The sequence below is a fragment of the Perna viridis genome, chromosome 4, assembly GCF_037379345.1.
Source record: "Perna viridis isolate PV_CMFRI_1.1 ecotype Kerala chromosome 4, ASM3737934v1, whole genome shotgun sequence".
Classification (NCBI taxonomy): domain Eukaryota; kingdom Metazoa; phylum Mollusca; class Bivalvia; order Mytilida; family Mytilidae; genus Perna; species Perna viridis.
The window spans coordinates 15,585,454-15,602,758 of record NC_142448.1 but is presented as its reverse complement, the minus strand read 5'-3'; the positions used below and the strand labels follow the sequence as shown (position 1 = coordinate 15,602,758).

The following is a 17,305-nucleotide window of genomic DNA, read 5'->3' as shown; positions in this document are numbered from 1 at the left end:
AATTATATTGAGTTAAAATTTACAAATTGTAAAGGTTTAAAATTTTGATCAAAATAAAAGGACTTATAATTGCAGGGTGCTGCTTGAAAAGACCATATAGTTCATACATTACCCTGAACAGTTGGGGCAAGTATGGACACATCATTTAAACTTAATATTGCTTTAAAATTTGATTAAGATAAGACATTTGACCAGAACTGAGCTAGGCACTTCTTGGCACTTAATTCCTTAATCATTCCAGTCACAACCACCAAAATAATTCATAACCTTCCTTGATGGGTATGACACCTTGTGGTGTAATTTCACAGAAATCCATTCCCTATTACATGTACTAAATTATCCATATATTTAATGAAAAATGCTTGTTTCTGGCCCCTTTGTTTCCCTTAATTCTTACTCACATCAGGTCACAACCCTCACAATCAATCCCAGTCTTCCTTCTTTGGTATGACATCAATTTGGTAGTACAATTTGGAAGAGATCCGTTTACTCAAGCTATTGTCAGGACATTAGTAAAACAATTATTTCTGGAAGCTTTATGCCCCTCATTCCTAATTAGTTCAAATTATAACCCCCAAAATCAATCCAAACATTCTTTTGTGATATGACACCTTAGTATACAGGGCAAAAAGGACAGATTGACACACTGCAGGGTAATAGTTGTAAAAACATACAATTGAATGATGTGATTAACCATTAAGAAAATAAAGTAACCATACCAACATTTATTTTATAACAAAAAACGCCAAGATATATTAGTAGAATAGAGATACAAATTATGTACTGCAACCAACTAAATATACTACTTCAGCATAACATTACGGAGTTAGACCTGGGGTAAGGGACACAACTCTTGAAATCAGTGATATGTTTGCATCATGAATATTCAAGTTCACAAAAGCCTATCAAGCTTTCATTCAAAATGGAGTGAAATCAATCCGTTACTTTGATATTTAGATGAGATTGATGTAAAATGCTTAACACAAACATTCCAATGTTTTGTAAGAGTTATATCCCTTACCCTAGGTTTACCTCCTTATAACTAGTATAAAATATACCTACCCAACAATACAAAGAACCAGGCAAATAATCCAGGAAAATGTACCAGTCTCATACTGGGTAGCAGTAATAACCTGGGCATGACAATGGGGGCATTGTGTGTTTACAGGTGCCTCACGGAACTGTTGAACTAACACGGTGGTTGGTTGACCAACTACAACTGTAGTGCTAGCCTGCTGTTGTCCATAGGCAGACTGTCCATATCCAGGTTGTGCTAGACAAAAGGTTTGAAGATGTTAATCAAGATGTGTGATAGAGTTTACTAGACTACTGAACAATCAAGGAATATTGTTTTTTAATATTGTTTTTGATAGGTGTATGTGGAAAAAATCTTTTCTATGATTAAAATCCTGAAAAAAAATTTGAGGACATTTTTGATAGAAGAAAAAAACATGTGACAGCTGCATGTAGTGCTGAAATAACTACTAAGTAAAATAAATTTACAATTTAGAGGTACATGTATCAGGATTCTTTGGTTCTAATTATCCAGGAACCGAGTGTCCCTATGAAACCTCAATTCATTTAACCAGGCATGATTTTACGAGGTCTACAAACAAAGTGGAAATTGGCAAAATCGGTAGTAAATACATGTATATGGTAAAAAAAGAATCCTAACGGTAAAATCTTGATTTGAAATAGTGCAAAGTCCGCTAAAAAAGCAGAAAAAAATCATGTCTGTATAATACAATCTGACGAAACATTTCATCTCCAAAACAAAAATTGAAAAAAAATTAATGATTTTATCAAATAGCATGGAGTACTTGGAAATGTGAACATAGATGCAAAATATGAAATCAAGTATAAATAAATAGGAAATGAAGAAATGATAACATGGTCAACATTTCCTTGTATTCACCTCAACAACATGTTTTCATTCTGTCTTATATTTAGATTTTGTCTATACTTTTATAAAATGGACATATGGATAAATGTACAGTTTATAAATCTTTGACCCAAAACCATATTAGCAGGTGACTGGTCATATCAAAAATAAGGTAGGCCTAGGTAAGGATAGTGGGTTTGGGTTACTTTGGAGAAAGACTTGTTTTCTTTTCAAAAGGGGTGGATGATGTTCCATAGAGCAAACTAATCATGCCATAAACAAAAGAATACACTTTCAAAATCTACTTAATGGATAATAGACCCTGACCTTTGCCTGAACTAAAAATCAATAAGCAATTTTCATGAATATGCATAAACAACAACTAATTATCCAATAAAAATACCATACATGTAAGTAACAGTGATTATTATATTATATTTGCATTACTTTTGAATCCAACCCCATCTGTGTAAGTTTCATCACAATCCGTCACTGGAACTTACTACATGTATAATGTTAAACAGCAAAAACCAACTTAGTATGACTACCGGCAAAATTATATAGTCCATGCAACCATAAAAGGTAGGAAAGGCAATAGGGAGACAGATTTGACATTGTATACTAAGGTTCAAAACTGACTATTATTTCTTCAATCACTGATCGACATGCACTATGATTTAGATTGGATTAGTTCGCAATGAGGAGTAACATGTATTATTAGAAGGTAACAGTATAAACCCATGTCTAGGACAATTTACCAAAAATAACACACACAAAAAACATGCAGGGAATATTTCTCACCTGGATATGCTCCTACGTAGCAAAAACAAAACAATAGAATATTGAGCTTTTGTAAATAATGGTAATGACAAAATTATCTCAAAACTAAATGAACAAATTAACTGGAAAAATGAAAATGGCCACTATGTTTCTGACTTGGTACAGACATTTAAAAATAGAAAATTTAAGAACTAACAAAATTTTAAAAATGGAAAATTTAAGAACTTACAAAATTTCTATTAAATAATTAAAACAAAAATTGTAGTCACAAGATTTATGACTAGTTTTAAGCAAGAAATACACTGGATTAAAATCTAAAAACAAGTACGTGTGTGCAAGTTGGGACTAAAATGTTTAAAGTGCAAATTTATTAAAACTCTTCACTTTTCTACACAAGAAAAATAACAATAATTTGTTTTATGTTTAACCCTTTAAAGCTTTTAGTTTACTTTCCTTCTCTTTGTATATACATATTTTTGTCATGCAAACATGCAAAAGAGATGTTAGTAATGTATTAAGAATATCTTTTTTTAATTTAAAATTAGTAAACAAACCAACTATTTAGTTTCTAGGAACAGTGTGTTGAATCAGGCATTAATATTTAAGAAAATACTAAGGCTTTCGTTATACTAATTTACAAGCATAAATAAAAATAAAATGAGTCCATATACTGACATCAGTAAATGTCTAGGTTACAATCCTGTCAGGTCATATGCTAATTAAGCACACTGCAACTGGTAAGAAATATCTGTGTTCGAAATACAATTCTGGGAGGTTCAATATAAAAAAAAAGATACGAACAACACTTTGTGAATAATGACAAGTCAAAAACTAGGATTTTTTCCCCACCTTCTTTGATAGTTACAAAAATTCTCATAAATATGTTCAATACATGTATTCAAATAAATATAGGCTAACAGTTCCCCTGTAGACATGTACTTGTTTAGAACAAAGTAACATAGGATTTTTCTTAACATTTCAAGTATATTTAGTTCCGTCTGAAATAAACAAGTGTTCCCTTAGGTACATTAAAAAATGATTTTATTTGAAATAAGCATTCTGATTGGTTAGGACTCTTTGGGTAATTTTTTATCAACTAATTTTGTACTGTGATGTTGTTTTACGTTGATTGGTCTCCAAACCACAATTCAAATAATCCCAAACTAATTTTGATTAAGGAACAAAAATCATAAGAAATTCAATTATAAGCATGTTCTGAGTTTTAGATTAAGTTGTGTTAGTATAACCAATGATGGGACAATTAACCCTTGTTCATTAACTGTTTCCCTGTTCATGAATGTTGGTTTTATTGCTTCACACAGACAATCCTAAAATGACATTTAAACCATTTATTTTTAATTTCCATTAAAGATCGATCTATTGTTCACCCATGAAAAGAATAAAAGAATTCAAACAGTTTTTATACGATGTATAAACTTAATGAATGACTGTTATATTTTTTTGATCTATGAAAAAATAACCACAATCTCATTGACATTGTGCACACTAAATAACCTGCATAGCAGCTTATTTAAAGTGTACACCATGGGCATTGAGGTTACTTAAAATAGACCTAAAAAATATAACTGTCATTCCTTATTATTTAATTTAAGTATCCAAATTCAACCAGTAAATCATTAAAAAAGTTTGATGATGTCACAGTTATTAAATTCAGTGTTTTTATAGCTACACTGGAAACTCTTCCTTAAGGACATTTTAACAGTAAGTTCATACAATTTAAAGAAACAGAAAGTAAAAAAATGTAACCTGATTTTAATAATAATGGGGCCTAGATATATAAATGTATTAAATCTTCCTTATTATTGCTGTTTAAGATGCAGTATTAGATAATTTGTAAACTTAGGAGCTTCTCAATGGATACATAACTATCAAGGAATTTATAAAAATAAAAATGATCCCCAGACCAATGTACATGTAACACTGTACTATCCAGCACTTTGGTTCTTGAAATTCATATTTTGGCAAAAACAAGTATTCAAGACACTTTGTTTTCTTTTTTTGGTAGCAGTGAAACTTTAACACTTCATAAGCTTTGTTTTTTGTCATTATTCACAATGGTATATCTATATACTAAATAATACATCATTGACAGGTAACAAACGTGTTCTCACCTGGCTGTGGGTAGGGTTGACTATATCCTTTTCAAAACAGAATAGAATTATGATGTCATTGACAAAAAAAAAAGTTAATGCAAAGAAGCTAAAAAATTATCCAAAATTGTCTCATAAATCATGTTGGAACAGCATCAAGAAGGAAAAAACATTCAAATGAATAGAAGTTTTTACCCATCAAAGCAAAATGAAATATGTGATAGAAGTCAATGTTTGTACTGAAATCTGGGTAGCACTATCAATTTATCAGCCACCAGACTTGTGGCAGTCTAAATACAATTATACACCAGTACTGAGTAAAGTATAAAAAAAAAACAACAAACTTATTTTGTTTACAATGAGAAATGTAAAAATGTCTTTTAAATCTGAAGAGTATTAATTTACATGTATTACAAGTTTAAGGACATCAGCACTAAAAAAAATTGTGAATAAATTTAAGAACTACTTGCAGAAATATCAAGTCAGGAAATAAACAAAATCATTGGTAAACAGGAAGTTGCTGTAATTTTTTCTGAAAAATGGATCCCACCACATGGCATACAGAAAGAAAGATTGTGTAATAATTCCTAGCCACTGTGATGAGTAGTTGCTAAGAAAAATGCTATTAAAATTTCAACTTTCAAAATATCTCAAAAATAAAGAGTCCTGGGTAAACTATCAATTGTTGAATTTTTCCAAAAACATCTCTCACCATATGGCATACCTACAGGAAGAATACATGTATGAAAAATTTCAAGCCGCTGTGATGAGTACCGTAGTTGATGAGAAAACTGACAGCAAAAAGTAACAAATATTGATTCCTAAGAAATTTCAGGATCTACATTTATTAATTTTACCTTGCTGTGCATATCCCTGGGGAGGAGGCTGTTGAGGATAACCTGTAAATAAAACATACTGATTTATCAGGTTGTCTCATTGGCATTTCAATCATGCTACTGTCGAAATGTGGACTGAAGTGTCATGATTTTATCAAACATCTAAATCTTAGTTTTTTTTTCTGCAATCAAGGAAATATCAGGAAGTTAAATGCTTCAACATGGAAATTTCCTCTAAAGGCCTGCAAGAACAACTTTGAGTATTTTTATTTGAAAAAAACGACTACACACATGTGTATGTGCATGTCAAGTAGAATTTGACAATGAGCGTAACTGGCTTGAGAGGTGATGTTGATATACATGTGGTGTATATTCAATGTCCAAACTGTACCATATATGACAATTCAATGATAAGTATAGAGACTTATACTATTTACCTTGTTGTGGTGGTTGTGGCTGTGAGTAGGCTTCTGAAAAGTTAAACAACATTTTCTGTAAAAAGTATAAATTTTAAAGAAAAATTGTATTCAAGGTGTCAAAAAATTTATGAGCTCTCATTTTCATATTGAACAAACATAGATCAAAGTGCAGTTTGTGCAGTTGGTTTACTGAAGTTAGACTACTTTTTTGAAGGAAGACAAGTTTAGGCTTTCTGTATCAGTTACCATGATTTATATTACATTACATTTTTCAGTAATTACATATTAATCAACTTCTTATTTGAAGAATAACAACTCTTTGCTGTCTGCTCAATGACTTTTGTCAATCTGTTATTCAGATTTTTTTTAAAAAACACTAGCTATATGTCAATATCTCCAGATAAAGGTAAAATTTATACATTTAAGTAAAATAACCAAATGATATTTTGAACATAAAAGTGAAGATTTAAACAAGATATCAACAAGGAAGTCCAATGTATTAGATAACAAATAGCAGACTAAATGTTAATGTTAAAAATAAATTACTTAGAACAAAAATTTACAACATTTGAATAACTGCCAAGACTTTCATTGGTAATCTAATAACATCTCAATGTATTTTATAACAATCCGTTATAAATCTGAATGTACAATGTATTGTAAATCAGAAGTAACAATTGAATTACAAGTAGTAAACAAAATGTTTGTTGAGCATGATACAAAGTAAATCATGATATCAAAGCTACATTTTGTATTTCTAAATTCTAAAGACTAGTAAGCTTTACAATTCTCACGAGTTATTAATTTAATTTAAAAGTGCATGGTAATATGACAAGACCTAAGTGAACACACAAAAAAACATAGCCAGAATCCTTTTGATTGGACCATCATTTTCAATAAAGTAGTCTGTTAAAATCAGGCGGATGGACCGACAACATTAAACTTTTCACAACTATGAAGTTGTATGGTGGATAACAACACCTATAGATATTTTTTAATGACAAACAGATAAGCAAGGATATCCAATAAAAGCTTTGACAAGCACAGCTTGATTTACCCATGGAGGTCAAATCCTAAATAGTTGGGGCAATCATACACACAAAATTCAAGCTCTAAATTTGGATTATGATTACACAGGCAAATATTTTTCACATGAACTCCATGTTAATTGAGCTTCACATGAAATTCATGTGAAATTCACATGAAATTAACATGATTATCATGTAAAATTCACTAAACACGAGTTTCATGTGAACATTTCGTGTGAATTTCACATGAAGGCTCCATTCACCCCAATTTCACATGAACTCTGTCACTTATATTATTTGCTCAATTTGTGTGAAAATCATGTGAAATTCGTGTGAAATAGTTTTGCCTGTGTAACTGTATGATGTAGGATAAAATTTTAACTTGAATATAATTTGTCAAGCAGCTTACTGTATTAGTAGTAGAAAGCAGCCATGTAGCCAAATGCTAGAGGAGCTCAAAAGTAGCTAATTCTATTTTGAGAATTTCTTATACAAATACCTTGAAATTAACCACAGCATTTGTCTGTGGCTTTATTCCTATGACAGTGTGGCTTAGCTAATGCAAATTTCTACTGCCACTATCAGATCACATTACATATATGCAACAAGACTAGTAAAAGATTATATGGACAGAACAGGCAGACCAACAATGTGATTTCTATCCTATTAGAAATTAATCATTTCAAAGATTAACAGGAAAGACAGATCTCAGACATAAAAAACACATCTCAACAATCTGCAACTTGTTTCCTGTCTACTTTCAATCTTTTTGGTTTTTACACCTCTACAATCATACATGTAACAAGGAAATGTAGTGATTTTAAGATAAATAGGACCTGGGATTGTATTTCACAATTTTTTCCACTAGTAAATTTAGCTAGTACTGAGAATTTAGTCATTAAATTCAAGTTTTTTGGGTTATTTCTGGACTTTACCTATATGACATATAAAATTCCACTGGCAAATTTTAGCAAGTGCAAATAATTTCTACAAGCAAAATTGAATTTCAACTTGCAAGTATTTCCTCAAATTTGATCAATAAGGATACATGGAGTTATGTGTATAGTAAATATTCATTTTCTTCCATAAGGAGAGGAATCATTAAAATAACCAGAAATGCTTTCATCATTTTTAATTGCAGGTAAATATCAATAGATCCATACCTTGAGCTTTTCCTCCTGGGTATGGTGGTGGTGGTCCCGACATTTTCGATAATTACTGGGTATTTAATTCTAAAAAAGACAAATAAAATAATCTAGCCAGCACAGATAATTGTGTTGGAATTCTCATTTGTTTTTGTATTTATTTGTTTCTGACCTTTCTCAATTCATACAATGATATATGTACTACAGTATAAAATGCACTTTTCTCAGTCAGGTACATGTATCTTATCTTGGGGTATAAACTGATCATGAGGATTTCAAAGACACAAAGTACCAGTGTCAGACTAAAGTAATGTTTCATTTGAAAGAAAATTCACTGCTTAAATGTGAAATACTTCAAATATTTTATCTTTTTCATGGTGTAAATTTATCTCATATGAGAATAATTAGGTAAAGAGCAAACATTTGATGTTCCTTCATATACATGTAGGACATGTACGAACATCAAATGTTTACCCTTTTACCTAAATATTCTCATTTAAGATAAATTTACACCATGAAAAGACATCACTAATAATTTGAAATATAAAATGTGGCAGTCTCCATCACAAAATTAACAAGAAATACTGTGAGAAAGCTCATAATAGAGAACACAGACTGCATCAAATGGACTTCAATGTAAAAAGCTTGTTGAATTATCTCCTTTCGACATTATCCGACAATAATTATATTCCTGCAAGCACATCTGCATATGATACCCAATCTTCCAATAAAATTACATCAAAATCCCTTGAGCAGTTTAGGAGGAGTTGCACTTATGAGATTTTACTATGTAAGACTTAATTTGGACTACAGGTATCTCCCTTTGGAGTCCTCTGAGAGTAGGTATATTTCATTAAAATCCCTCGAGTTGATTAGGAAGAGTACTGCTTACCAGGAGGAGGGAGCATAGTATATAATAATTTATTTAAAAAAACTAATAAATCATTGAGAACAACTATATTTAAGAAATAAATCACATAAACTCCATTTTATAATTGTTTTACCACATACTGACCGTTTATGCCACATTATTTGAAAATATTGGCATAAATGGTCAGCCTGTGGTAAAACAATGATAAAATGTTGTTTCTGTGATTTATTTTAATTCTAATAATTCTAAAATTCACCATATTTGTCAATATTTGGCTGTACACTTAACGCTATGTCTGTTGAAATGGTTTTGCAATTTGCAAAATATATCCCAAAGGTCGATTCACACATTGTCCCGCTTAAAAACCCCAATGGGGATTTTCAAAAGATGGTAGGTATGTAGGTACATGGAACTAAATACACATTATGTATTGAGTTATGTAATGATGCCAGCAAACAGAATAAATTTGTTCTCATTTAAAAAAAAGATGCCGAGTTTACTCTACACAATTTAATATGGATGACATACATAATTGTAGTGAGATATGGTTTTGTATGATTGTACATACATATATGTAGTACTATGTATGCACTAAAATAATGAATGTAGCATTGGAACTGGTTTTAAAGCAGTTTGTTTGTTGGGGTTTAACGTCCGAGCAGCAATATTTCAGCTATATTCAGACGATGAACATGAAATTGATGATAAAATGAACATGAAATGATGAAATGAAAAAGGGATGGGAAACAAGGACAATTGGGTTGAAAAATTTTGATTGCCACTGGAAATAGGGAGAGGGGGGTAGGGTCGGGCAAATTAGCCTCCTGTGGCGGAGCCCTATGGTTCATACTCTGGGAGAATACCACAGTAGGGTTCTTTAACGTGCGAGGAACGTGGCATCTTTCCCAACACGGTGCACCACTATGGTTTGCGGTCAGGTTTTTCGTATTATAGCCTGACAACCACAGCATGTAACAAGCCAGGGGTACCCCATTCCACCACCTGGGGCACACATCCCAGTTGCTCTGTGGGCAGAGCACTATTTACTCGCCTTTTACGACAAGCTTAGCCTTGCTGCAGGCCTATTCTTTTAACACCCGGACCTGCATTTTAAACCAGGAAAAGGGTGGGACCCACCAAGTTAATCTGGGATTCACCTCTCCAAAAAGTGATGAGTCCCAGGACTCATTATGTAAAAATCCTAGTGAGAACCCTGCAATAGTTGTTTGCATTACAAGGTCACAGTGTACACACAAGGACAGGTTCAATGCTTCATTCATTGACGATTGTTATTGTTTGTTTTCATACATGATGGCGCAAATAGCACATGGAGAGTGCTACCGTGTAGGTGTGTAAGTGATTTAAACGGAAGATAATAGAATTTTTTCTAAAACATAACATTCAATATTTTTATTAAATATGAATTCGACGTTCATTCATGCTACCGAAATGAATGAAAACAACTGATACACAGCAGAATGTTACATGTTTTTTTTTACATGATTGAGTTGGGCAGTAATTTACACACAGACTAGCCACACCTATTAAGTCGTGTGCTGATCATATAGCAATCGAAAATCAACCACAGTTGTGGTCTCAAAGCCTTTTAAGGACATCATATTAGAAACATGTTATAAGTAAGATAATTAAATAAATTGGTACCAAAATATGATCCCTAGTCACAAAGCCTTGGGATATATATATGCAATTTTGCTAAGTTTTTGTTACTCTAGTTGGATAGAAAACTGTTAAATTTAACCAAAATCAAAATTCAGTAAATAATAATATAAAAGAACACAAGAATAGTTAAAACACTTATGACGTGAAGAAAAATGTCACACTTTGTTTTCGCCCGCATTCTTTTTACTTTGCTCCTTTTCACATCTATATTTTGTCTGCATTTTGGTTGTTTTAAAGTTATAACATCCCAAGTGATCAATTTATGATAAATCACATTAGTACAAATCATTAATCACAGACCAATACCAAGGTGAACAAAAATGCTAATTAGATTGCTTCTGCACTACATGTATCAATAAACAAGGAAGTTGTTTTTCAAGTCTCAAGAGAAAAACAATGAAGATGGCTGCTTGCGATAGTCGCTTCAAAAAGGCACATTTATGACAGAAAATGGTAGGGCATCGTAGAAAAAATCCATGCATGCCTGCAACAAGGCAAGGGCATCACAAGTTCAAGAGTGGGTGTTACGTCCAATCTATACTTCTGCCGAGAAGATTGTGTAAAGTGACTGCTGAGGTTGTACTATCAACTGACAATTAAGACAATTAAAACCGTATTTTATTAGAAAATTTACCCATATTGGAATGTAATAAGAATAACATATCTAATCAGAGCTGACATAATTATCAAGGTGTTTTTTTAATAAATATTTCTTTGGGAGCCCTAATAGGTTTTACCTTCCTCATATTAATTATAGAACTCACAGGGAAAAATATTAACAAACTCAACAGAACTACCTGTTTATTTACACTTTAGCAAACCAGGACAACACTGAAAATATAAGTGTCTTAGCCACAGGCACTTATTTCTATGAATGTCTGGTTACTACCAAATACAAAATTATTTGATAGCAACCTGCCATAATTTAATAATAGTCCCTACAATGGCTACATCATGTACATTGTTCACAGTGTTCATGTTCTTAGTCTGAATTTCCCCTGACTCCGCAACCCTCCACTTTTTTATTTGGATATTAATATGTCAAGTTGAGGTCAGAATGATGTGCCATACAAAAAGTTGAAGATTCAGCGGTACTGTGGAGTATAGCCCTTCAACCACTTCTAATGACTTTCAAGTTTAAATCGTACGTCACACCTACCTAATACAATTCTGGAATCATTTTCCTGCATGCTGATACCATATTTGCTACTTTTCATTCAAAATGGAGCAGACACAGTTTTGAAAACAGGAATCAAACAGAATCATCATAAGTCTGCTGAAAATTTACTTGTCCGCTATCGTTCCATTCCAAAAGTAAAAAGCTCCACCTACTCTTGTCTCGGCCACTTCACATGCACATTACGATTGTCGCAAATATGGTATCAGCATACAGTGTTCATTCCATAAAATTGCAAAAGGGGGCCAGTGGCTACCTTGACAGCAAAACAGGGTCATTTTCAGAATTAAGGGGACCAATATGGCGTTATTTTAAGCAGTGCTTTCAATAGTAGCTGGCAGCCGGTAAAATAAGCCGCCTATTGCTGAGTTTTTTTCTGGTTATCAGTATTCTAGGATTTTTTTGTTGACCTGACTTACCACGGGTAAGAAGCCACCAAAAAATGACTTACCCAGACTTTAAATGAACTTACCCACATTGAAAGTAACATTTCAAAGACAAAATATGTGTCATATGATTTGGTAACAAGTGCAATAATTTCTATTAGAAAAAGAAGCAGAGAATGTGACATATTTTTACTGTCTGATTCTTATAAACAATTTCTCCTTTCTTCATCATAAATTTTATCCCTTTCCTTTTTATCAAGTTTTGGCTTCTTAGAGTGGGGGCTCTACCTCTTTCGAGGATGTGAACCCATGGAGATCCATTTTTATTTTGAATTTCCCACCATTCAAACATTTAGTATTGTATTTAAAAAACATTGCTGGGCTAAACTATGATAAAAACTGGTTTGTGAACTTTTACATTTTTATGGCTTTTTACCCTTTAGTCACCTTTCTCAGACTCAGGTGCCCACTCTCCCCTCAATACATTTCAAATTTATTTGCAAACCAATATATAATGATAGACAAAACTATCCATCTGTTCAAAATTACAAAATTTGAAATCCGGATTTTCTTATTTTACCGTTTTGGATCCGAAATTATTGTTTTCGCATCACAATCGTTTTTGACTTCAATGAAAGAAAAGAAGTCCATGCAACAAAAAGCACAAAGCACCAGAAATATTATAAACACACAATGTTTCTGTTTATGGTGAATATACATTATGGCTATAACAATATCTATCATTTTTAGAAAAAAATACAAGCTGGATTAGAGGCACCATTGTTAAAGAGACGTAAAAAAAAGAACTGAAAAAGCTTAAATTCGTTTTCGGCCAGGGGGGTTTTGCCCCCCCAGGCCCCCTACTCAAACCCCCCACCATAATTTGGGTTTCCTGCTATTCATTTTTAATTTCCTGCTATACAAAAACTTAGTTAAAACACTGACAAGGGGTCATTTTTACATAGCAGGAAAGATTCAACCAATAAATAGTTAACCTCAGATTTGTATACACTTTATAGTTTTACTTTAGGTAAGAGGTAACAGAGCAAGGGTCTGGAAATTTTGACAGCTCATGCTGGACATTTTATCAAACTTCAGCAGATGTTTGTGTCAGTCTTTTACATTCTCAGACCGAAAATACACATAAAAAAACGAAGTTATTTTAAGATAAATTGGAAATTGTGTTATTTCATCACATACTGTCTTTTACAAAATATTAGAGCGAGTGAACGAGTTCTATTTCGACATCACAAAGGCAAACAGCTGAAAACTTCCAAGTGATGAAAAAAATGTTGATTATTTGTAAAAGAAAATCGCAAAATCATTTTGCACATTGATTTAACTCAGTTCTGTGATAAAATGATTCAAACAATGAATTAATAATTACTAACTACAACTGATTCATAGTTTCAGTTCCATGTGCTTTCGTTACCTCTGAAAGATAGGCGAGAAAATGGTTGACTTTTTTCTTCTTTATCAACTAATAAATGTATGAAAATTCTCCAAGTTACTTCAAATAATTTGTATACACAATGGGGCTGCATGTGCAATGTTAATTCAATTATGCAATCAACTAACCAATTACAGGTAAATCACAGTCACAGGTGGCTGCACATCGGCTAAAATTGACACACATCTGTCAATTAATTTCCAAAAAACAATTAGGAGACTGGTAGTAAGGATGTTTATATACTAATAAAACCATGCAGACTGTAATTTATAAGGGTTGACAATTTTTTATGTCTGATATTGGAAATGGTTGTCGGTCATTTACAAAATTTGTTGGTCACGACCCGCATTTTTCACCGTTTCAGGACGCATGTAACAGACAGGGTTCTCCCCAAGATTTTCAGATAGCACTGTATTCAGAGCGAGTGACACTACATTAATATGCAAAACGTGCCACTTCGTATTTAATGTATTATATAAAGATTGATCAGTGTATTAAAAATGTACATTTGTACATTGCTGTTTATATTTACATGAATTATTTGTAGGTAAATAGTTTACCTTTTTTTCATCTTTTGCAGTAATTATAACTTCAATACCATTTTTTATTTTTCCTTTTTAAATTAACAGAAAAATTAAAGATAATCTTCATAAATATTTCCTCTAATTCATACACACCAAGTGTTCTTCAAATTTTTGCTGACAGCAGATCCATTGGAAATTACAATATTTCATTTGTTTAGGGGCCTCAGTGGCTCCTTCGAATGTGATATTCATTTGATTAAGAGCAATCTCTATTAAACTCTTGTTCTAGTCTTAGTAACTTTCAATATATTTGTAGATTTAGAATATTATCTAATCAGACTACTCTGGTTTTAATATTCATGTTTCCAAAAAATTTTCAGGAAGTAATGTGGAGTTGACCTAGTTATACCAGGAAAAAACAAAAATCTTATTCTTGTTATTAAAAGTTGGCACACTAGTTGTCTTGTTTTTAAATATTATGTTTATATGTAGTTTATTCATGACAAGAACCCCATATCATGATTTACAAAGAAATTTCCTCCCCCCACACCTGTTGTACTATTTTTAGACTTGGGATATTTTACGATCTAATTCTTAACTAATTTTCCCACCAAAAAAACATGCGCTCTTGATGCACAACAACATGGCAATGTCAACAAAAGTCAGCCATTTCCTTTTTCTTTTCAAAGTGTTTTGGAAGTATCTGATGGAATAAATATTGTTTGGGAACTTAATATGTTCTTTTATAAGGTAAATCAGCTTCTTAATGTTGAAAACATCATGTGATTGTGCAATTCTTCAACTTTGCATTTATAAATAGCCACATGCTTTTGGCAAAGATTGAGTGAATTTTTATCATAGTCAGTTTGATTGGTTCAGTATAAGACATTAGTGTCTGATTGACACCTTCATTAAAATTAATTTGTTGCCAGATGGAGTGACTGATAAAGAATCTCATGGCTATATCATAACTTTTATTGGATTCAGACACCTGTGCAGTCACGATGACCATAGCACACGTTTCCTGTCATAATTGATTTTTAATCCTCAAATTTTAACTTGATAGCACAGCACTTGGAGCAAGATAGCAAAGTACCGATCTCGATAGTGCAGTGCTCAATCTCGATGCAGCGCTTTAAGGGCCTGGGGAGAACACTGACAGAGATTCATAAACTCCAAATGAATAAAAATAAATACTAGTATATGTTGTTTTTTTTTATTATGGCAATATGTTGATTCAAATTGTAATTCAATATGATATTACAGCTCCACAAAGAATCTTTCAGTTCTTATAAGGATCGTATACAACCTGGACCAGGCCCATGGATAATGAACAGCTTAATCTTCACTCGAAATTCTTGACTCTAGGTTTGCCGGCCATGTCCATTTGTTTTCAGTCAGTCAGCTGAACTGAAATTTAATGGTTCCTGTCAATAGGACCAGGGGAAATGATCGTGCCCCCTGCACACCTCAGGCAGTTTTTGACCACATTTCCTTCTCATGTTTACTGCAAAACTACTACTTTTAGATGCAGATACAGGTCCAGACACAGCACAGAAAAAAATCCAGAAATTTGGAGACTGACCTACGGAATAATGTGCACCATTGGGCTCACATGCAGCACTTTTTGTGCGCTGTGCATAAAAATCCACGCCAAACGTCTAACTTAAGGATGGCACCTTAGATTTTATTAACAACTCTTCATATGTACTCATAAGCTCTTTCTTGAATCTTTTCTAACTTTTTTGAACAGCTTTCATTACAAAAATGCAGTGCTAATGGACAATAGTTGAAATTTGTTAGTATAAACAGTGTTCTAGGATTTTTATTTACCGTTACCCAGGGCAAGTGAAATTTGGGTCAGGGAAAGTTAGGTACTTACTCTTTCCTGTGGCAAGTTGAAAACTTCATATGCTGTAAGGATTTGGTTTGTTAGGAAAGCATTCATTGATTGTGGGAAAGTTGATTTTATATGGATTTTTCCCGAGGAAACATCAATTTCTGAAAAATTCCTAAAACACTGATAAAAGAATAATATATTGTACGTTCACCAAATTTACTGAGAGGATTTACAATTCTTTTTAATACATTTAATTGTTGTGATGCCTTTTTACATACATTTGAGATACAACTATTAAAGTTCAATTTAAAATCAAATGTCATACCAACTATATTTAACTCATCCTCACAGAGGATACAAATGTACCATTTCCATCTAAATGAAAAGTAATGTTCTCTTTTTGAGTCACACTGCCAATCGCAATAGCCTGAAACTTGTCAGGATTGGCCTTTATATGATTGTCTGAGAACCATTTGATTAAAATATTACTCCCCTGTTCCAGAGTGTTTACAATATCGTCAATAATCTTGTAGATCATTGCTGCTATATAATAAAGTATTGTCATTAACATAGTTAAAAGTCAATTTTCGTAATAGAGTAAAATATATCGTTATTGACGTTAATAAAGATAAAAGTAAAAAATAAAAATAACAATGCTTACTATCAAAATTTTTGAGACTTCTATAAAATTTACTAGGTTTCACTTTAGGTGGAATTTCTACGTTGAATTGAAAGGCCATTAGATTGTGTACATCACTATTGACAATAATGCCTGTTCCTAAATAACATGACATGTATTGTTACAATTGACTAATGTAAAATTATTACCAGAACCAAAGTCAGGTTCATACCACAAAAGTTCTGCTCGATAATGAAAACTTGCATAATGATATTTTTACCTTTCTGATAATTTGATGTAAATAACAGATTAGGTGTGTCAAATTTCAATAAAATGTCGGGAAAAACATTGACAACTGACATGCGCTAAAATATTGCATAACTTCCTGTTTTTTTGTTTTGAGCACGCACAAAATTATGTAATTGGTATCCGTACCCGTACCAACTTATTCCTGATAAATAGCAGGATATCATCCATCTTGCTTCCACAAAGGAGATGTCAATTCATCTTACAAAGATATTCTCCTCAGTGAAGGATTGACAGAAAGCTTGTTGTAA

The 17,305-nt window shown here is 32.3% G+C and overlaps 1 protein-coding gene across 11 annotated transcripts in view; it reads right to left on the bottom strand.

Moving 5' to 3' along the window:
- LOC148619042 (lipopolysaccharide-induced tumor necrosis factor-alpha factor homolog) overlaps positions 1 to 17,098 on the bottom strand; it is a 31,596-nt gene extending 14,498 nt beyond the window's left edge. For 2 of the 11 annotated variants that reach the window (XM_088578559.1, XM_088578563.1), the window contains exons 1-7: positions 17,029 to 17,098; positions 8,220 to 8,288; positions 6,047 to 6,079; positions 5,631 to 5,672; positions 4,795 to 4,821; positions 2,684 to 2,695; positions 1,063 to 1,273 (exon numbers count right to left, since the gene is read on the bottom strand). In XM_088578559.1, coding sequence (XP_088434685.1) covers positions 1,063 to 1,273; positions 2,684 to 2,695; positions 4,795 to 4,821; positions 5,631 to 5,672; positions 6,047 to 6,079; positions 8,220 to 8,262 — 368 coding nt within the window. In that variant the 5' untranslated portion in view covers positions 8,263 to 8,288; positions 17,029 to 17,098. Of the gene's footprint in view, positions 1 to 1,062; positions 1,274 to 2,683; positions 2,696 to 4,794; positions 4,822 to 5,630; positions 5,673 to 6,046; positions 6,080 to 8,219; positions 8,289 to 16,171; positions 16,291 to 16,790; positions 16,832 to 16,957 lie in introns of those variants that run through there. The other 9 variants (XM_088578564.1, XM_088578565.1, XM_088578568.1 and 6 more) reach the window with 7 other exon arrangements.
- Between the last annotated feature and the right edge of the window lie 207 nt (positions 17,099 to 17,305).